At 33.2% G+C, this 23866-nt stretch overlaps 1 protein-coding gene across 1 annotated transcript; it reads right to left on the bottom strand.

Moving 5' to 3' along the window:
* Positions 1-2626: 2626 nt before the first annotated feature.
* RpS7 (ribosomal protein S7) lies at positions 2627-20313 on the bottom strand. The gene is made up of 6 exons (XM_067285346.1): positions 20177-20313; positions 9773-9847; positions 5891-5986; positions 5637-5818; positions 4665-4815; positions 2627-2754 (listed from the first exon to the last, which is right to left on the bottom strand). The coding sequence occupies exons 2-6, from the start codon at positions 9845-9847 to the stop codon at positions 2677-2679; spliced, it is 582 nt and encodes a 193-aa protein (XP_067141447.1). The 5' UTR covers positions 20177-20313; the 3' UTR covers positions 2627-2676.
* Positions 20314-23866: the final 3553 nt, after the last annotated feature.

Genomic DNA, 23866 nt, shown 5'->3' with positions numbered 1-23866 from the left:
TTGCCTGCTTGCCACCCTCTGGCGGTGAAGTTAGGCGTTAGTTATTCTCCTTGTGTAGTTGTTTTTCCAGGTATGTGAGTGGAGTTGGTTGGAGAAACAGATGGCGATCTCAAGCCGAAGTACTTGAGAGGTCTAGAAGAAACGTTTGACAAAATCAGTACTAATGTGGAGGGATTGTAGGAGAATGTACAACGGGGGTGTAGAGTCATTGGTAGTTCAAGACACTGAGTGAGCAACGTCGAAAAAAAAAAAAGTTTGTTGTCCGTTGGCAGACAAACTGAGAGAAAAAGTTAGATTGATTTAGTAGTTGTAGGTATTTTTGTATTCATTAAAAAAGATCGATAAGGATTGAAGGCAGTCGCTGATATTGAGTAGATTTTTTGTAAGACTGTTATTGGAGAGGATACTTCTCCTGATGATGTCGAATTTTGAACACTCGTTGACGCGATGTATGGTTGTGTCTGTTTTGTTCGGACAATATTTGCACTGGTCGGTGGTGCAGATGTTGCGATGTCGTAAAGTAAACAAAACTGTAGCGACGGTAGAGACGAGTGTTCGTTTAATGAACTAAAGATTTTTCCCCGCGTCGGCCGTTAGGCCCGGCTGATTTCACGGAAATAACTATTTAAATATTATTTTGCCAGTTTTTCAAATTTTATTTAATTTCCAATCAAATTAATTATTAAATTATAATAATTTTTTATTCGTTTATTTCTTTCCAGAGTAATAACGACGGAGTCCGGGTTCGATTTTCGAACGTTTCGGCCGTTTTGTTGGGAAATGTTCTGCTCCTCGAAACGGATGGCGCGTCCTACTTGGTTGGAGAGGTCATCCTGCTCCCAGTCTTATAATGCATTATAGAAGATCAACCGGAAGTGGAAGGAAGGAACCGACATATTCGACACCACTTACACCTTCGGTCCCGAAGACTCGCTGTTTCTTCAATCGAATTCGCGGCCGCCACTCCACCCAAAATTCCGTAGAGTAGCCACGGTTTTATGAATTTCCGATGGCACATCCTATTGCCGTTACGAACTGTACAATTATCTAGTAGTATACAGGCTGTTATGCCCAATACTCAGCAGTGTAACAGAGCAATCTCTTATTAGTGCCTCGGCGATCCGAAATACCGTAAATTTACAGATCACACAATGATTGCTAATGGTTATCACTTTTAAAACTGTTTAATCAATCTTTTTCTTTTGTTTTTAATTGATGGCCGGGATATAGGCCGCATTTTTTTATGCAGCGAGCAGCGTTGGCCATTCAGAAACAGGTTGTGTTCGCTGTAAAGCGCTGCATAAAAAACGCGCCCATAGGGAAAGAAAAACAAGAAATATGGCGAATGACGTAGACTTCCACGTTACGTTAAATTTATTTTTGAACTTATTTAATTTAATGAGAACAGCTTAATGAAAATTGAATATTTCGGAGATAGAAAGATATACCGAAATTAAAAAATCGTCCAAGTTATAAATAACGAAATCAATCTTGGGATTGATTCCGTTATTTATAACTTATACCGAACAACTAAAAAAACACTACGTGATATCTTACGTAAATATACTAGTATATTAAAATATTTTACTAACCTAATCTTAACTTATTCAGGGTATATTAATCAACAAAAAAGTTAAAAATTGTCAACGCAAAATAGTCTCTTACCAGTCCCGTGGTGGCTGCCATCTTGTTTGCTGGCAGCAACCGAAGTTGCCTGAGATTTTGGATACACCCCGTGAGGCAACCTATTATTCTTGCATGTCATTGAAAAATCTTATGATGCTTCCTGTGAAGATGGCTCACCTAAACCTAGTCAGATGCCTAAGTAAGCAAAAAAAACTACCGCTAGGGCCAAAACGGTTATATTAAATTTATTAAATTGTATTTAGTTTAAAAAATTGAATGTTAAATTGTCTTTGTTCTGTATAATCCAGAATTGGACGTTTCAGTTGTTTCTATTTATTCTAAAGTAACTTTATAAAGCATTCGGTATCGAAGCAATTTTACATAGTTAACAGCACTGACTTAAAAACAATGTAGGTATATTGACTGGACACGAAATATATTTTATACTATAAAATATATAGTATATAAAACATACGCATTTACCTAAAATAGTCCTAGAAATCAGTCTTTATAAATGCATTGAAATGTAATAAATCAAAAACTACTATAATTAAATATGTCAGTGAGAAATTAAGAAATTAAATATTTCTTACACTTCCATAATAATAAATAACGTCCGAAAAATAACAAGTGTGTAATTTACCAAAAAATTCCGGCATCAATCACTCGCGAGTGTTGAACGTCTTACTTGGCCACTATCTGCAAAGGTTGCCTACTCCTGCTTCATATTTTTAATAGAATTCATTTGCATCGGATTTATCCATCACGACCAAGCGTTGCAATAGAATTAAACTAGCAAAAGTTAATAACTGCGAGTCGAGTCCCTGGAACCAACTTTGAAAAAAGTCACACACGAGATTCAGATCTGATTCTCTTGTATCTAATATCTAGTGTCTTATTGTCCAGCCGTATTAAAGACAGGATGTGAACCGTATCAATCCTTAATATTTTAAAAATTTATGATTCTGTGACATCCGAGAAGCAACAATTGAGATCAAAGTTGGTTTTTACATTATTTTTTTTATTTCCACATTTGATAATTAATACAAATTAGAACAGTGGCTCAGGAAATTCAAAGGTCACTTCTTTTCCTGTTAATTTCTTATACACGGCTGCAAATGTGCCTTTCTGTAACAGGTAAAAAAAATTCATTAGAGCATTTTTTAAAATGTCAAATAGGATTTATATTAAATGAAATACTGGAACTAGCTTTTAAATAATTCAAATTTAAACAATTTTTATGTTATTCTTTAAAAAATATATATACTGTACTTTTAAAAATTCTGAGGAAAGAGTATTATAAATAAATTATGAGAATTCAAATAGTTTCAATATTTTATGCAAGTTTTAAATTACGGTATTTACTCGCATATAATATAGGGTGTGACTTTAAAGATCAAAATAAAAAAAATTAGATTTATTAATACAATTCTAATTTTATTTTGTTTAAACACAGATAAAATATCAAATGCACACATTTCCTGCAAAAATTACTGGCATTTTAAATTTTAAGGAAAAATCTTGTAAAATCGACATAATTTGTTCGTGTAAAGCTGGACAATCGGGAACCTTCTTTGCCAATTCTTAACAGTCGAATCCACTCTCTCTCAATTACACTTACGAGTTTCTCCAAATTCTGATTTCCAAATAATCATCTGTTTTCATGTGGGAATGGATTAAAATTTATCGGGCTCGTGTGTGATTTTGGCATTTCAATTTGAAATTCAATTCAAAAATTTTGCTTTTTCTATTGCTATTCATCTTTACTCTTGACAATAAACAAGAATGGTTCAAATGACCCAGATAAAATACTTTTGTTTTTAAATACCAGAGGGTAAAAAATCCAAATACACAATTCACAAAAATTATTGCAAAAGCGCTTCGCTCGTATAGGACAACCTAGGTTTTTGAATCAGTGAAAAATAAATAAAAACCTCATCTTATATGTGAGTAAATACAGTAATAAATATAGAGATTCAAAATTTGAGTAATTTGTTATGTAAAATACATAAATAATAAAAATAAACATGTTTTATCTCCTCTTTTTCATTATCATAAAGTATGAACCAGTTTGAACAACAATAAGAGCTATGACAGAATTTATCTACTAGTTCAACAATGTCTTATGACAAGTGTAAAACAATTTTAAGGCCTTTTAACCTTTCAACAGTGGAACAGTCAGATGTGGTGCTACCACTTAGTTGTGGAGAAATGTGGGAAATTTTGAAGTATTTTTTCATGTGTTTTTTCTCATTACTGTTTTGGAAAAAGATTTTGTAAACAGTTATGTCTAGTAAAGAAAAGTCTTTTTTTATTGTTACATAATTCATTTTTTATGTGAATTTTTTTTGCAGTAGTTTTCGGCTAGTTTCTGGCAATACCCCCAAAAGAATTTAGCAAATATACACGTGCCTCACAACTGTCACACAATTGCCCTTGATGAATATATTCATCGCTCACTACTGAGTGGTAATGTTTATGCATAGACTCAAAGTGGCAAAGCTTCCTACCTTAAAGATCCATCCCAATTCAGTTCAGATCTTCAAATTTTGATAGGTCATTTGAGGCCTGATCTAGCTGGGTCATCAGCCTGCTTCACTGTGGGCTTGACTAAATTTATGACAATTTGAAAAGGCCCTCTTAATGCCCAAGTTTAAAAATAATATTTGATAGTATTTTGCCTAATTATTATGCTAAATGCATTTATAATATGTTTTTTATATTCATGGCTTTCACACTCACAGAATTATTATTATTATTTTTAGATATTACATTAGATAAAATTTTACAGATCTCCCTTCACTTAGTAAAAAATACTCTCTATGCAAATTATTATACACTGAATTTGCTTAGTTGAAATATTTTACACCTTGAAGGACCTGAAATTGAATCTAAATAGAATCCCATGATTTTTTCAAGGGGTGATCTGTTCCATATTTATCAAATTTTGTTTCTCTCAACTATCTTGGCTCACCCCCATTAGTGCCCATACAACAGAAAAGTAAAGAAGTATTCTATTAATAAATAATAGCACTTACTTTGTGTTCTATGTTGGTCTGTTGATTTTTATCAAGATGTACTTTAATTAATCTGGTGCCATCCAGACGAATGCGAATTCTCTTACCAACTATTTCTGCTGGAAACACCAAATCTTCCAGTATTGCATCGTGGACAGCAGTTAAAGTACGACTAAAATAAGACAGGAAATTAGTTAAACAAAACTTTTAAAAATTAAATTGAACCTAAGAATTTTTGATAAATTAGGCACAATTTCAGTGGAACAGACAATAGCATAATTTATTAATACATTAAATCGTTTTATAATATTCAAGCAATCCAAACAATGTTCAATTCAAAAAAAACCTTTAAAATTTTAAAAGTTCATAAAATGCCTGAAATAGCTAAAGCACAAGAGGATTTATTTGGTTATTCAAGACATTTCTGATTTGGTGGAAATGCAAAACCTTCACAAAAACAATTTAAAATTTATCAAACATTTTTTGATTTAATTAATGTATAATGTCATGCAAATAGCTTTAAACACACGAAATGACATTTTCCATTAAAATTTGACAATCAAATCACAAAATCAATGCCAAAGCAAGATTCAAGTTTGATCTATTAAGCTAAAACATCTTAACACACACTTCTACCAGATCAGCAAATTGCCTGCAAATTAGAGAAGGGGAAACAAATAGTTATACATTCCAATTTTTCAGTTTTGATGCTGATTTCAATGTAAAACTAAGCATTTACAATTACTTAAATGCTTTGTTGAAATTTCTAATCAGTCCACAGATATTTTTGTTACAAATTATATTCATGTAGAACAGTGAATAAAGAATATTCATTTAAAAAACCACTTTCACAAAGCATTACTTTTATTTGAGCACAAAATTCTGTCAAAAAATTTGTAATTTTATTATCTTTCAGTTATTTATTTTCAGCATCAAACTAACATAGCACGATAAAATTTACACAAGTGACAACAATACATCAATCCATCTTACCTTCTTGGTCTTTTTTGTTTATTTTTTACTTTCATTTTCCTAGTGGGTTTCTGCAGTATTTTTCTTTGTGCAATAAATACAACATGTTTTCCACTAAATTTCTTTTCTAATTCTCTTACGAGTCTTGTTTGAATTTTCTGAAAAGCTCTCAACTGAGGTACCGGCACAAAGATAATAAGTGCCTGAAATAATATTAATGTATTTAGAGATAATTGTATCTTTTGCCCATACATAAAGATATAAATTTTACCTACTTTCGTTCCATTTACGTCTATTTCTTTAGCACCAGTTATTACCAATTCTCGTAATTGAGCTTTAAGATCGCTATTCATCTCCAAGTCCAGAAGTGCCTGAAATTCATCCCATTATTGTATATTCTGGTGTAAATAATAATTTCAAACAGCAAAGTAAATATTTTTTATTTTAACTTGTTTTTAGGTATTCCTATACAGATATACACTTAAATAAAATTAATAAAAATAATACTTAGCACCGTATCCAAAAAAGATGAAAGGAAAAAATGCTTAATTCCAGAAACTGTTAATGTTATTGAATAAAAAATTTAATTTGGTTTCCAGAATTAAGCACTTTTTCTCATCATCTTAAATAAAAATATTTGACCTTTTACAAAATGCAAATGTAAACTAATTTTTTAACTACAGCAGTCTGCTTATTGTAAATCACTTTGAGACTTGCCTGTAACAATAACATCTATCTAATAACTTTAAATATGTTACATTAATAAACCAATTAGCGGAAATTATGATTTCACTGATTTCTGACACTAAAAGAACACATTAAAACAATTTGAAAATGTTATAATATACCTGTACAAGTTTTTTGCATCGTAAATTTATTAAAGAAATGAAAATTAGCAAAACAGCAGCAGATAGCAGTGACAATACTTTACGTATTAATCAGATATTCAGTTGGTTTTAAAATGGCCTCCTTTTGGCTTGATGCAGAGCCCCAAACATGTTTTGAAATTCTTGGCGATGGGCTGCAGCTCTTCTGGAGACAGTTTGTCCCACTCCCAGCACAAGGATTGCTTCAGCAACTCCAAACTTTTGTGGCTCTTAGCACAGGCCCTGGCCTCAAAAATGGACCACACACTGTAGTCTGACAGGTTCAGATTCGGCGAGTATGGTGGCCATTCCACAGACAAGATGAAATCAGGAAAATGGGCCATGCACCACTCCTGAGTCTTCTTCGCCCCGTGTGCCGGTGCTGAGTCTTGATGAAACGTCCATTTCGCACTGCCAAAATGCTGCTGAGCCCACAGAAGTACCACAGCCTCGAGAATGTCATGGTGGTACACGTCTTGATTGATTTTGGCCCCTTGATAAACGAAAACAAGGGGTGTCTTGCCACTTGCACAAATTCCACTCTAAACCACAACTGACATTGGATTTTGGTGATGTTCGATGACAGCTGAGCATCCAGGAGCCTCTGCGGACCAGTTCCTGTCGTTTTGATGGTTGGGCGCCTGTTGTACGGAGAAAAGCTTCTCGTCTGTGAAGAGAATGCGCTCCCATTGTTGACCTGCAGCCCAATGCTTGAGTTGACGGCATCTTTGGAATCGCACACACTTGTTTTCATTGGCGAGGAGCTGAACCTTTTGGAACTTGTAGGGCTTGAGTTTGAGTTCCCTTTTCACCATTAACCGCACCGATTCACAACTGATTCCAATCTCACAAGCAATTTTTCTCATGTAGATCTTCGCATGTTGGTCAACTCGCTTTTTGATGATTTTGTGGTTCCTAGATATGTTGACGGCGCACTTTCTTCCATGTCCGGGACGGTCACCATTGTGGCCGAGCTCCTTGTATCACTGAACTGTGTCTGAGACTGTCATTTTGGGAACATCAAGCAAACAAACAATTTCACATTGACGCTTTCCTTGCCGGAATAGCTCCAAAATTGCACAATGTTTGTTTGACATCCTTAAAAAAATAAAGAACTAACTCTTATTACACTGAAAGCACATCTACAAGGGCAGGAAATCACAGAGAACTAAACACAACAGTATGTAAATTGGTGATGGTAAAAAAGTTTAGGTGCAGCATTGCTACAAACTTTGTACAGGTTAATTATCGTCACCTTGTGGTAATTCATCCAGTGTTGCCTGCTGCTGATTTTTGCAGTACTATCTTTAAAAAGCAATCAAGTAACTGAAAGAGAAAATGCCAACAATTTAAACCAGTAATGAAACCCCATGGCTCACATATGGCCTGTGAGCTCTTAATATGCAGCCTGGGGCCTTTGATAATAAATTACTGTTTTCACCTTTATGCTGTTATGCAACCTTAAGATGATATTTGTGACAAAAGCATTCAAACTAAACTTGTTTTGGGATGTGTTAATTCTGATAAATAGTACAGCTCATTTCATAAATCTTGACCAAGCTTAAAAATGCACAATAGCAGGACCAGTCTAATTAGTTAAAGAAATATTGTCAAATGTGGAACCATGAATTACCAAAGGGGTTCTTGAACTTTATACAATTTTCAGAGTGCCAAGTACTCATGCATTGCCTGGCCAAGATGTGACTTCCAAAATTTCTTTCACAAATGGAGAGACCACTGAAATAACTGTGCACAGTTGGAAAGGGATTACGGCAGAGTTGAAACACGCTTTTTCTTTGGCAAAGATTAGATACTTTTTGATCAGACCTCGTACATTTTGTAGAGAGATAAGTTTTCACTTTATAAAGGCAGTGGAGTTTCAAGATTACTAGTCATTGGAGTTGACAAGAACCAAATCCAATTTATTGTCAAATTCTGGCCAGTAAATAACTCAGCACAGCAAGGCACTGGAATCAAATGTGAAAGTTGAACATTGTTCAAGTTTGAAGTTGCATCACTAGACCAGAAAGATGCACCTACAGTTTGACATACAACGAATCAGAGGATAGCAAATGTGACAAAGCTCTACTGTTGCAGCACCATGCTGCTGTTGGACTGTGAACAGATTAACACCGATGGAAATATTTGGTGTGGGTGAATAAAATTTACACCAAACGGACACATCACATTTACAATAACAAAAACCTCAACTCGATAGAAAGGTATCTGAATATAGTCATTTGGAACTGTATGTATATACACATACATATATGGTACACTACTGACTACTGACACACACATATTGTTCTCCCTTTTTGGAAATGATCACTCTAGTTCTAGTTTCTTCTTATTATTCTCAAAAATTGGGATGTATTACATATTAAATTCAGTTAATAATAAATCAAATTTCTATATCTACAAATGTGAATTTTCTAATATCAATATAAATATACAAGGTTTTTTTTTCAAGCTCCAATAATCCATTAAAAAAAAAAAGGCAAATGTAAATAACAAAATGAATTTATTACCAAAACTTAGGTAAAAACATGGTTACTTTTCAACACAATCACCATGAAAATTGAGGAATTTGTCATATCTATGGACGAGCTTTTCCATCCCCTTGTCGTAGGATGTTGCCACCAGTGAATCGAGATGGCCTTAACAATATTGTTTTGAAGATCGTCACTAGTCTCAAACCTCTGCTCTGCTAGTCATGTTTACAGTTCAGGAAAGAGGTGCAAGTCTTCACACATTAAAAAGTTCCAAGCTGGATGGGTGGAAGTCTTCACCACCTTTAAACACCCAGTGTGTAGCCTCGAGCAACTTCCACCTGTTTCTTGAATAGAAAAAGTGGCTAGGAGGGCAGAGGTTTGAGACTAATGCCGATTTTCAAAACAACGTTACGGTCCATTTCAAGTCATTGGCAGCAACATTCTATGAATAGGGGATGGACAATCTCGTCCGCAGATATAACAAATGCCTCAATCTTCATGGTGATTATGTCGAAAAGTAACCATGTTTGTACCTAACTTTTGGTTATAAATTCATTTTGTTATTTACACTTGTCTTTTTTTTATGGACCATTGGAGCTTGAAAAAAAACAACCTACATAAATTCATTATTAACAATACAAGAGCATAGCATTAATGCAAATTCCAAGAATGTGGATATATCAATCACTATTAATTACATATAATAGAGGTGACATAATTAAATTATAATAATTTTAATTTACTATGCAAAAAAGTTTTAATTTGAACCCTATTAAACAGAAATGAGTTTCTAGCTTACCTGAGATATCAAGCTTTCAGTTTTATCTGGATCACCACCCTGCGGCTTGACAATTTTTGCATTTGCCGAATACATCTGAAAAAATAAACATATCACTTCATATAAATATCACTTTTCATAATTTAGAAATTTTATTATTTCTTCACAATAAGTAAACAGAACCTCAGCTAAAAATTTCTAGTACTTGCACAACACAGAATGCATACAAGTACAAATGAAAATAAATTTTTGCTTTCAACGTACATTCTGAAATGCACAATTAGTTAAGATAGAAATCTACTTAAAAGATTTTTGCCATGCCTATGAGTTGACTTCATTTATATGCTATCTGGTGGAAAAAAGGAGAATAAACAAAGATGAACAACAATGACGCATTAATCCTTTTGTAGAAAAAAAAATTGATTTATCATCATTTTTTCATCTCAATTCAAAATGTGAACTTCGAGGTAATACAAACAAAGTTTGAGTCCTTAATCAATTTTCATCCTAAAGTTCACATTTTGAATTGAACTAAAATAATCCTGGGCAAATTGTACAATTTTTTCATCTCTTTTATCAAAAATTTCCAGAAAATTGTTAATTTCTTCTATTAATTTTCCTATATAAACATTCCAAACACCAAAGCCCAATAAATTAATACTAATTTTTGGTTAGATGCAATTTTTAATATTTTTAATTTATTTCATTTAAAATATATGCTCTCCACCTCAAATTAGTAGTGACTTGCTCCTTTACATCATACATTTCCATTAGCAATGGAGTCATGCCAGTCATCTATTTTAAGGAAAAAGTTTTGAATTGAAATAACGCGACTTCCAGTTTGCATTGGAAGTTCATATATAGTTAATCGGGGCCTCCCGCTGCTAAGGTTTCCATATCTGGTCTCATCTTTCACCTTTCTAACCCCATTCTCAAGATTAAGGAAAGACATACAGACGACAGTGGGAATTTATACATCTATACTTTTTCAAATTGCAGCCCAATACTTTCTTAGGGCAACCATCCAGAAAATGTTCTGCACATGTTTAGTATACAAATGCTTTCTTTATTCTAACAATATCGGTACAATGTGAAAGCGAGATTGAAATGTTTGATGTCTTGAAATATATGACTACAATCCAATCACAAAGCCCATCAGAGATAAGAACGAACTACAGTAGAGAGTGGTTTATCCGAATCAATTGGGGACTGGGGTTGTTCAAATAACAGATTATGTACAAAAAAATATATTAACCTGCCTGATGTTGAAATTTTTCTCCGTTGCGGGCTGCTTCATGTTGAATTTTCGTCGATTTTAAGCCTAACGAAAATTTTTATAATAATAATCGAGGCTATCGTATCGTTAAAAATTATTTCTTTATTTTGTACAAACAAAATAAATATATTGAAAAATATAAAAATTATACTTTAGAAGTAAATCTAGTATCAAAAAAGTTCGATTCAGCACGACACAGTCCGACTGGAAAGCGTTCGGATAAACAATTCTACCGTATCTATGAAACTCATATTCATACATGCATATAACACGACAGATCAAGGGAAAATAAAAACACAAGTTCTTTTACATATTATATATTTTATATTGTTTGATTTATCTACACTTAATCTATAATAATAATTAAAATATTTTTCTATATTAAAAAAATTTGCATATTTTTCTTGCTGTTCAGATGGTCTCATTACTACAGTAAAAGAAATTAAATGGGATGATGGATTAGCTATAGCTGTCTGTCACTGTGTTAAACTTCTGACAATGTCTGAAGAAACTGGAGACAGCAGAATACACAATGATGATCACTGAAGATCATTGATAGCAGACCCTTTTTTTTGGTCTTATGAAAAAACATTGTAATAGGAAGTTGTCACTTCTGTCTTTTCATTTTATGAAACATATGAAGAGGTTCTAAAGCTTTCATTATTAAACAGTTAACTTTGCTGTGTTCCATCACAGGATCATATTCTATTATCATTTCCTTCAAATATTGAGTCATTCAAAATAGTTCAACAAATTTTCCAATCTTATGTATTGTACTTTCAAAAAAGTACACGAAAAATTTCAAATTTTCTATTCTTTTCTGACTTTTAAGAGGACTAAAAAATTAAAACAACTCTAAACCATTTATAAAATGAAATAGAATTCTCTCAAGCAGGTCAAGAAAAACAAAGCAAATATATAGAGAGTAAAAATACTTTTTTAATTACTCGATGTTTATATCCCTAAATGCATTTCACCTTTTCTTTGACCTGCATAAACATCAAGTAATTAAAAAAGTATTTTTACTCTCTATATATTTGCTTTGTTTTTCTTGACCTGCTTGAGAGAATTCTATTTCATTTTATAAATGGTTTAGAGTTGTTTTAATTTTTTAGTCCTCTTAAAAGTCAGAAAAGAATAGAAAATTTGAAATTTTTCGTGCACTTTTTCTTAAAGTACAATACGTAAGATTGTGAAAAGATCTGACTCCATTGATTCTTCTTAAATTCCTTACAAATTTTCCAATGTTTACGCTGCTGGTTCTGGTTCAGTGTCTTCTTCCTCTGTAGACAATTTGATGAGGTCTTTAAGTCCTCATTTGTCAGCACTTCACAATGCCTTTCAATATGATCTACTACTATTTCCTCTATCATATTGACAAATACCGTGCCATCAATGTCTTGCTGTTGAATTGTCTCTCTTATTTCTGTGTCAATTCCAGGGAAGCCTTGCAAATCATGGATAGCATCATTCCACAAATTCTTCAAGCATACTGTTAATGTTTCTGGTTTTAAATTTTTAAATGGCAACCCTTAATCTTTCTCCAAATATTTCTTTACTTCAGGAATAAAGCATTGATGAAACTATTCAGCAAAGAAGTTATTTCCTAATTAGACTATTTGTTGATAAAAACATATCATTTTTGTCTCATAACACACAAAATAAAAATTTAAATCAATTATTTTGAAAGCCAAATGCCAAAATTTATTTTAAATAATTTCTAAAAGTACACTATATCTGCACATAAGTTGTTATTAGTTGGCTTTTAACAGATGATAATGTACTTCCTAAAATTTTCATAGTTAAAATTTCATGGAAATTATATTGACAGCTAGAATTGAACCAAATTTTTTCATATTAATTAATTAAGATTATCTGACCAGAACAAAGTTGTTCAGCATTTACTCCAGTTCTGCTGCAACCCAATAAATTAAACATGTAACAAGCTGCGTGGTTAAGCTACAAACATTTCTCAAAAACTTCCAATACATATATCAATACAAATCAAAAAAGCCAGAAATTAAAGACTATTATTGTTTACTGAAATTCAATTTATTTATTAAATAAGCAAGTAGAATTACAGCATAAAAATAACTCAATTTCCATTTGTTTTGGTTATTATGAGTCACATGATGCATTTGCTTTCACAGTGAAGTTCTTATACTTTCAGACTTTCTAGATCATCTAAATAGTATCAACATAGTAATGATCAAAAGCACAACAAAGACTGTACTGTGTTGATTACCCAAGGACACACTGAAAATCCAAAAGCATTAGGATTTACTGTTTCCCCCATCTTGACCTCCATGAAAGTAGACAGCTGTATGTACAGTACATTTGAGGAATTTGGAAAAAAATATATTTGTAAGTTCTATAAATATTATACGTGCAGGAAGAATGTTACCATGTTTTGATTGATTCCAAAAACTTTGATGCAAGCAATAAATAAATAAATAGTAATAGTTTCAAACATATTTTCAATTTTTTATAATTTAATAGGATGCAATCACAAAAAATTTTAGAAAATTATTAACAAATTTAAGTACAGTAGACCCCCCATAACACGGTAGATACATTCCATGTTATATGAATCTGTGTTGTACGAGTCACTTAAATACATGAGCCAATCACAGCCCAGTACGTGCGCAGTTTAGGGGCTACAACTGTTTGAAAGGTTTTCTTCCATAAAATTAACCGATTCTAGACTAATTTAACTCAACATTTCCAAATCGTGTATAAATTTTTGGAAATAATCCATATAAACTATGCTATAAACAAAAAATTGTAGGATTACTTACCGAGTGTGCACCGTTCGACGACGCCGTTGCTTAAGCTTGTTTTCGTCGCAGAGCGTCTCATCGAACGTGTTTCCTGATAAGTTATTTTTCTGCAAAAAATTTGCTGAACTTTGGAGACGTCATTAATATAAATACAATTTTTATGGCCGTTAAATAATAAATGGTTTTTAGTAGGTCTGCTGCTCATTTAAACTCAATGATTTGTACAATGTCCGCTATTGGTCCAGATTCGACCAATCTTGTCGCAACATGAGTCAGAGATGATGTTTTACCGTGTTATACGAACATGATCGCAATTTTTTCGCCATGTTATATGAATCCGTGTTATACGAGAACCCATGTTAGGGGGTCTACTGTATTAATTTTCCACAATACATCATTACTTAAAAATTTACAGAAACAAATTTGTATTCCAAACATTCTAACACTATTAAAGTTTGATTTTTGTAACATTTCCTTCTTGTATTGGGTTGATGCAAAAGTTCGTCCAGTTTTTTTAAAAAGAATTGAAGAAAAATTTTATTTACTAAAACTTACATTTAATCAATATAATATGTGCCATTCTGTTCGATGACCTTTCTCCATCTTTCCGGTAGTTGCATAGGCCCGTGCTCATAGAATTTCTGAGATTTTTGGCTAAAAAACTGATCCAGGTGATTTTTCAAGTCTTCCAAGGAAGTAAAGTTTTTACCATCTAAGCTGTTTTGAAGTGATCTAAATAAATGGTAGTCAGAGGGTGCAAGGTCAGGAGAGTATGGTGGATGGACCAAAACATCCCAATCAAGTTGTAAAAGTTTTTGTCGGGTGGCCAAAGACACGTGTGGTCTAGCGTTGTCTTGATGGAACACGATGCCCTTCCTGTTGGCTAATTCAGGTCGCTTCTGGTCAATTGCTCGCTTTAATTCACTTAGTTGTGAACAGTATTTCTCTGAATTAATGGTCTGATTTACAGGTAACAGCTCATAATAAATTATTCCCTTCCAATCCCACCAAATGCATAGCATAACCTTCTTTGGATGTAAACTGGCTTTTGCACTGGTTGAAGGGGCATCTCCGTGCTTACACCATTATCTTTTACGCTTAACATTATTATACACAATCCATTTTTCATCACCTGTAATCATTCGCTTTAAAAATGGATCAATTTCATTGCGCTTCAATATAGAATCACAAGCAGAAATTCGGTCTATCAAATTTTTTTCTGTTAACTCATGCGGCACCCATACATCGGCCTTGCTAACCATTCCAAGTTGATGTAATCGCCTTGACACTGTTGACTGATTGATTCCAAAATTTCTCCAATGTCTCGAGTTGTTTTATGTCGATCACTTTCAGTTAGTGCCAGTATTTCGTTGTCATCAACCTCGGCTGGTCGTCCAGAACGTGGTGCATCGCTAAGATTGAAATTGTTTTCACGAAACTTTCTGAACCACTTACGGCACGTGGAATCATCAACGGCTCCCTCACCATACACAGAACATATCTTCTTTTGTGTCTGTGAAGCATTCTTGCCTTTTCGGAAATAAAAAAGCATAATATGTCGAAAATGCTCCTTATTCTCTGCCATTTTTAATGCTTAACAAAATTCAAAAAACACAACTAAGTAACACAACTTTATTCTCAAATACTAGCCGAGATCTCTTTTGTCAAACATCATCGAAATTTTACACATGTGAAGGAAATAACACTTCAGTGTTGTGATGCAAAGCCAGCTGGTGTTAAAAACGGGACGAACTTTTGCATCAACCCAATATATATGTTACCGCTAAAGCCATTAATGTGTACATTATCTAGCTAATCTCCAGATTAACTAGGTTGATCCGTTAACGTGCGGAATCAAGAGTTTTATGCATTTTACCCAGGTAATCTGCACATTAATGGCTTCCGTATTGTTAAAGTTCAAAAGTTGTTTCTCTCATTTCCTTTCCCTACTACTTCCCAAAGAAGACAGAGCAAAAACTGATGCATGCTCAATTTTAGCTGTGGTTCTTAGTAAAACAGAGGATGGCTTTTATAAACTTGGTACTAAAACAGGTATTTTAAAACAATTGTATGCAAAATCTGAATTCAGTGTTTGTAAAGAGAGATTTTTAACAATGATGATGTCCCTGCTGTAGAAATATCTTTACGTCAAACAGCAATAAAACAATACCTTGGTACTGGGCAGGGTTTCAGAAAATGTGACTGCAAATCTAAATGTACCACAAATAGGTGTGCTTGTCACAAAAACCAATTGCTATGTAACTCAAAGTGTCACCAATCTTTAGATTGCACTAATAAGTAAGCACAATTTTATCATATGTTTTGCAAATTCATTTCCCTAATTGTAATAATATTTTAAACCATTTGATTTTTTGTATTACAGTTTTTTAATTGATTGAAAATTGATTCTATCAACTAATTTGTTGATTGATTGTATTAACTTGATTCTTTAGATACTGAAAATTAAATAAATAACATTATGTTAATTTAAGTGTACAAAAACGCTGTTGTTCCAGCAAAGATCTTATTTTCACTTTACTGAGTGCCTAGTAGGTAATGTGCAGATGACCTAGATAATCTGCACATTACCTAGGTAATTTGAGAAATGGAACAATTTTTGAAACTTTAATGGATCACCCTAGTTAAGCTGGAGATTAGCTAGGTGATATACACATTAACGGCTTTCGAGCTTTCTGGTAACATATAGAGCTAGTGGAAGGAACGGAGAAACTAGATTGAAACGCCTCTAGCGGCGACGCCGGGTAACAGAATCGGGGCTACAAAGGCAGCACCAGTGTTGTTTCACCTAGTACTTTTGTACTAATCTAATACCTTTTTACTTGTTCCAGTACCAAGATACCCAACACCATTTTCCTAGTACTATTTATGAAATTCTAATCTCTTTCCTTTCAATTTAGTACCTTTCAAAACATTCGTTTTAATTCTATATTTCTATAATCTTCTATTTTACTTTGGCAGTAAATAGATGTTTTCATTGCTTCCTTATTCAAGTGCAGCAGTTGAACGTATTTTTTGCAATTAAATTTAATAATAATTAAACTACAAAATCGAGTTCTTAAAAGCAACAATGATAAAATGTTACACTTGGAAACCATCATCTGCTTCAACCATACAAAAACATTCTAGTGAGGAAGATTCTGATGACAACGATCTTAACAGTGATTTTTCAATGTGATAATTTTAAAGTTCAGTACTTCGTGTTCATTACTTTTGTTTCATCATTTTGTTCATTTGATTGTCGTCGAGGAATAATAGCATTCTCACAACATATGAATTTATCCTGTATGAATTTTGTATGTTACGTGTAAAACTATTTATATTTTAATATATAGAAATTTGATAAATTCTAAATTTATATATTATTTATAAGTATATATTTAATAATATATAATATATACATACATTCTGCAGTTTAAGGTCAAAGTAATGCCTGCATTAGTCAATACAGTCACTTCTCGACTTACGACGGGGTTCGGTTCCGCAACTTCAGACGTAAGTCAAAATGGTCGTAAGTGAAGAAGTGACTGTACTTCAACAAACAGTTAGCCATCTTACACAAGCACACGCGAAGGGTAACTAACTGCACAACAAAACTAAAGATGACGTAATCAATCGCCAAAAGCGTGCAAGATATATATGTATATGATATATATTCCACGAAACCTATAAAAAATTGATACATTTTAAAAATTTTTTAATGACATTTTTCGTCATAAGTGCGAATGGTCGTAACTCGAGAAGTGACTGTAGATCATTGGGACTGAGCAGTATTAATATTCTTATATTTATTATACTCTTAATTTTGTACAATTTAAAGGGTGGTGTGGAAGAAGTAAGCTATATATCTATTTCATGGTAAATAATGAAATTTGTAACTAACCATATATATAAAGGAACTTCAATAAGGACCATAGCAATAGCTAATAGTATTGTATTAATAGGGAAATTCTTATCTTCATTTCCTCAAAATACTAATTTTGCTTCTTACTCCTTTCTTCCACAGATCTCGTAAATTCAAATATCACATCATATGCCAATTAATATCTGTCAGATTAACAAAATAACATAAAAAAAGAAAATTACTAAACTTTACATTAGAGAACTAAATTTAAAATAGAGCCAACTACGATTAACAGGAGATTGGTTAGAATGCAACACATCATTATGTAATTAACCTCAGGAATTAAATTGCAGTAGGCCATTTCTCTTTCGTCTGGGTAGGCCTATTATTCATACGGGAACGAATAAAACTTTGTACTTGGTGGCGCAGTAATATAGGTAACACTACAACCGACCACACAACAGTTATTTTTTGAAGTTTTGTTGGCAGAAAGCTGTTTTTCATTATCACAGGGCAGAAAACAAGCACGGCGTCTCAGTACGTATCTAACCCAAAGACACTCGTGTTTTCCCGAAAAAGTTTCCTTTGCCTCCGTACAGGTGGCACTCAACACAGTTCCACTAGCTCTATACACAATTAAATGTTTTTCAACCCAGCAGTATAACATACTGAATGTTTCCAAACACATCATTCTGTTTATGACATATACAGTCAAACCTGTTTTTATGCGGGGGATAGGGACCGCATTAAAAAAAACGCATTAAAAAAAATCTCACGAAACTTCACGAATGGCTGTAAATAATAGTTTTCGCAACACAATTAAAAAATAATTTTTTTATGCGGTCAACAGGGACCGCATAAAAAAAGTCTCACATAGAAAATAACTCAAAACCGTACGAAATAGAATTTATTGACAACAGATGTCAGCACTTGACTGCATCGTCTGGTCTATCGTCTGTTTTACATATTTTTGTCCAGGTGGTGTTTTGTTGACTTAAAAAGTAAATTATTTCATTTTTCGCATATTCATGCAATAATATTACTATAATAAGTGCATTTATGCTATAATAAGTTTATTTAGCTATAATAAGTCAACGTGAGACATGACGAATCGCACGAGACTAGTCGCCAACTATACCGCACAAATTAAAAATTCGCATTAAAAAAATCGCACAAATAAAAATCGCACATAAAAAGAGCGCATAAAAACAGGTTTGACTGTATTGATAGGTATTAAACATATCTTTCATCTTAAATAAAAAAATATCAAGCTAAGAAACATGTTAATGATTAAAATCCATTACTCTTATCCTCAAGAATATTTCTATATTGTCGATTACTATTTTTTAAAAATCATCTTTAAGCTATAATATTGCTGCCAATATATTGAGAGAAATCATAATTATGGTGGCTAGCATAAAGAAGCAGACTATTTAGCTAAGTGAAGTACAAGCTAAATGATACAACATCCAAAAGCAGTAAAAATGCTAAGAATGAGAGTACTCGACAGAGCCATAGTCCACGGTCATAATGGTCTACACACAACCATTTTATAAAACCTCAAAAAATCAGCCTTTTGAAAACATTCAAAAATAGGATAAAATTTAAAAGCAAATAAAAAAAATCCAGAACTATTCTTAAAACAATGCTAAAAATCAACAATTTTCCACTTTACTAGAGACGGCAATATAACACGAGCAATGCCACTGCACCAACTATTCCCGGTGTTTAAAATATAGTAGTCAACAATACCATAAATTTTTAGACAAATAACTCACCAAGGGTCAGAAGTAGATATGGTTCCTTTGACTCTTTGATCATCTAGGGGGTCTAAAATTTGGGGATCCAAAGCCCTCATTCAGAGCTATAGTTTTACTCTCAATCTCGGTACCTAGTTAATCACACGACAAACACTACTTAACTATTTTGTCACTTAAAAGCAAGAAATGTCCAGAATCACTTTATACACAAAGCTATATCAACATCAGTTATAATCATGAACGAAAATTTTCTTTAATTAACATGTTCATGTCCAAATGACTATTGAGTATATGATTCTCAATTCATATGATGAACATTTAGCTGAATTTTAAATTAATTCTGTAATAAACTTCTGGCAGTAATCATGTTAATATTGGGTACATTTCAAAATAACTAAATATTTGAGTATCAAATATGGTTCCAATTAATGGCGAATTAGTTTAGAATGTAGCATTTTTGTAAGAAAATCGAGAGATTTAACAGAAATTAAGATTGATTTTTAATTTAATTGCTTAAATTATCGATTTATTTCATTAAATTCTGAACCGAATCTTCCCGATTTACTTTTTATGTAATTTTTGTAATTTTCAATCTACTTTAATCGGCTCCATTTTTACTCATCCACGCCTTACCTTTACGAACAATTGATATTTAAGTGCCGTTTAATATAGTCGATACTTTAGTTTCGAAAAAAAGAATATAGGAAAACATTTAAAATTAAAAAGTAACGAGCATATTATACAAACCTTGAACGTGATAATTTGAATAGAGGACTGCCACCACGTTCACCCAACTCACGTTTCGGATGACTTTGTAACATGCATAAAAAGTAGCCCAATATTAGCAGGAAGATTTTATAAAATTTTTAAATATATATATTTTTTAATTTTGCAAAATTTATCTAAAATATAAGAAATTTAATTGTTACAAAATTAATTTTAAAATAGTTTTGTTTTCGAGTTTTTATTGTTGGCTAAATCATAGGAACGTTTTCGATCGGGGCGCTGCCGACTGATTTCTTGATGTGATGTATCGGTACACTAAACACAATACGGCCATCATCCATTATGCCAGCGGTTTTTTCACAGAGGCGCCGCGAAATGTTATAAAATTTTCATAATTTTACTTCCACTTTCAATTTAATGTAATAAGATGCGACATCTACCAGACCTGATGCAAATCATTAACTGAGTAATAAAGGTGGCACATAAAATTGCAAAAGGTAAAAAGCCTCATACCATCGCAAAAAAACTCATTCTATCGGCTGCTGTAGATGTGGTGAACATTATGATCGGTAGGTCTGCTGGGTAGCAGCTTTCAAAAGTGCCTTTGTCCAATAACACTATCAGTCGCAAAATACAGCACATAGCGAAGGACCTCCAATGTTCAGTTATTGAAAAAATAGAAGGGAAGGCATTTGGGTTGCAGCTGGATGAGGACACAGATAATAATAATGATGCTCACTTGATTTGCTATTTACAGTTTATAGATAGTAATCATGTTGTAGAAGACTTTCTCTTCTGTAAAAGTATCACTGCTAGTGCTCAGACTCGCGACATGTTCGAGATCCTTGATATTTTTATTTCCAAAAATAATTTGGAGTAAACCAAATGCATTGGTATCTTTACTGATAGTGCTCGTTCTATGTCCGGATGTTATGGAGGATTGCAAGCGCTTTTTCGAAGCAAAGACCCTGATGCACTACGGACTCATTTCGTTATTCACGGGGAAGCATACGCATCAAAATATCTGAGTCCTGCATTGAACCAGAATATAAAGTAGTACGTATAGTAAACTTTATGAAAACGGCTGTAGAAGGCAAGATTTTTCAAACTATGTGAGGATGTGGGGTCCGAGCACACGTCTTTGTTGAACTACAACACTTCGAAAAAGTACAAAACATTACCACGAGCAGGGCCGCATGGACAAATGAGACAAATGTCTAGGGCACGGTCAAACTGTCTGTTTTGAAAATATTTTTAAATGAGATAGTTTACTTTTCTAAATTTTTAGATAAAGTTTATTCGTATTTATATACTTACATTTTTAAAACTGTATTGGCTTTTATTTAAATTATCTTTTTCATTATTCAATTTACCTTTCATGGGTAAAATATTATATTATTTAAATATTAACCAAAAAAGTTAAATTAAACTATTAATTTCTTAAGGTAATATTGTTATTGTATAACAACTTTTGTTAGACATTTAATAAAATAAATTTCAATTTTTTAAAATTTATAAACAAACTGTTCAAACTTTTCTAGAAAAACTAAAATTTATTGTTATACTAGCAGCTAGACCCGGCGTTGCTCGGGCAAAATTAACGATAGCGAAGATTAAGATTATTACGTTACAGTCAACATTACCCGTTTTCACAGAATGCAAGAATTGGGTCCCCCCTGTTTCCAGACTAATTACAGAATTTTTAGATGGGTTTAAAAATATGTCCGATTTCCCACAAAAAACGAAAAAAAACTGCATCTGCGTCTTGCACGTCGCTTTCTCTTAACAATTCCATTGATACGTAACACTTCCATTGTTGACACTTTCACGGTTGACATTTCCAACGTTACTTGACACTACCATTGTTACTTGACACTTCCATTGTTGATGGAAGTGTTAAACCTTATTCCCGTCCCTCTCCCCCGTGGGGAGGAACTTCGAAAAATCCCTCCTTAGTGTGCGTTCTCGTGACGTACTGTACCCTAACGGTGTACCAAATTTCAACTTTCAACTACTAACCGTTTGGGCTCTGCACTGATTTTTATTATTATGTTGGGTTAAGTGAGATATACTCGGTTAAAACCGGTGGCTGTGTACTATGCCGGACCAAAGTCAACGCATAGTAACTAAAACAGAAATTAAAGAAGTGTATCAGTGTGTGTCTGTATTCAGGAATTTTCTCACAATATGACATGTATTCAATACAGTGGCCTTCTGTAGTGTGATGTATGTATTTCTATTCAATTGTAATGTGCCCAGGCTTTTGTGTAGTGTATGCAGTATGACACCTGTACAGGAGAGAACAACAGGTACTGTACAATAAGCACCCTATCCATCTTCTACAGATGCCCTAATTCCTGAGCGAGTTCTGTGTACTTGCTAATTTTTTCAGTGCATGCGTTTTGTATATTGTGAGTGTTTGGAATGAATATGTCTATAATGTATGTGATTTTATTGTGTTTGTCAATGAGTGTGATGTCTGGTCTGTTGTGGTAAATTGTTTTATCTGTGATTATGGCTCTGTCGTAGTACATTTTGTGCGTGTTGTTTTCCAATACTGTCTATGGAATGTATTTGTAGTACGGTTCGTGGGTGTCTACTAATTTGTGTTTCTTTGCAAGCTCTTGGTGTATTATATTTGCTACTTGATTATGTCTGTGTAAATATTCTGTCTGTGCCAAGAGCTTGCAACCAGAGGTGATATGTTGTATAGTTTCTGGCATGATGTGACATTTTCTGCATGTGTCATTTGTGAGTGTTGAGTCATCTTTGAGTATGTGTTTTCTGTAGTTTTTAGTATTTATGACCTGATCCTGTATGGCGATCGTGAATCCTTCCGTCTCCCCAAAGAGGCAGCTCCGAGCTAACCAGCTGTTTGACGCAGTTTTGTCAACAAAATCCTGGGCCAGGTCGTAAGGATGCCTGCCATGGAGTGTCTTTCGAGCCCACGATTGCTTAATGGTGTATATGCTTTTTATATGTTGTGTTGTGTCCATATGATGTGAGTGTAAGTTTAATGGTGTGTTATTCGAGTCTGCTAGAGTTACTGCTTTATGTAATTGTGATGTTTCTTGTTTTTTGTAGAAAAACTCTCGCAGTGACTGTATTTGTTTGTAGTGAAGGTTAACTATGTCAATCATGCCACGTCCACCATCTTTACGTGGAAGGTTAATCTTTCTACGGCGGATTTAGAATGATGATGTTTATGCTTAGTAAGTGTTGTTCTTGTTTTCCTTTGGAGTTGCTCAAGATCTGTGTGAGTCCAATGTATAACTTCAAAAGAATATGTAAGTACTGGGATGACATATGTATTTATTGCTTTAACTGTATGTTTTGCATTTAACTGTGTTCTGAGAATAGCATTTAACCTACTTTGGTATTCTTTAATTAATCTTTGCTTTATTTGTGTATGTTCTGTTAGTTTGGCCTGTTGGAATCCTAAATACTTGTAGAACTCACCCTCTTCCATGGATTCAAAAACGTCTCCATTTCCAAGCGCAAAATCTTCTTTCGTCAGGATTCCTTTTTCTATGTGAAGTGTTTTGCATTTATCTAGGCCAAATTTCATTTGTATGTCCTTGGTGTATGAATGTGTGATTTGTAGGAGTTGATAAAGTTGTTTTTGTGTGGATGCATAAAGTTTTATCCAAGTCATCCATGTATATGAGATGTGACATTGTATACTGTGTTGTTTTTTCATGCCTGATATTG

This window comes from Centruroides vittatus, unplaced genomic scaffold, assembly GCF_030686945.1.
Source record: "Centruroides vittatus isolate TY-2023 unplaced genomic scaffold, ASM3068694v2 scaffold_2520, whole genome shotgun sequence".
NCBI lineage: Eukaryota > Metazoa > Arthropoda > Arachnida > Scorpiones > Buthidae > Centruroides > Centruroides vittatus.
This window is presented reverse-complemented; position numbering and strand designations above follow the sequence as displayed.

Bases quoted from the DNA above. Each gene is read 5' to 3' on its own strand.
- RpS7 (XM_067285346.1), bottom strand. From the start codon at position 9,847: ATGTATTCGGCAAATGCAAAAATTGTCAAGCCGCAGGGTGGTGATCCA. The intron at 5,987-9,772 runs GTAAGCTAGAAA...GATGAATTTCAG, and splicing joins CTGAAAGCTTGATATCTCAG to GCACTTCTGGACTTGGAGAT. The intron at 4,816-5,636 runs GTAAGATGGATT...GTCTTATTTTAG, and splicing joins AAACAAAAAAGACCAAGAAG to TCGTACTTTAACTGCTGTCC.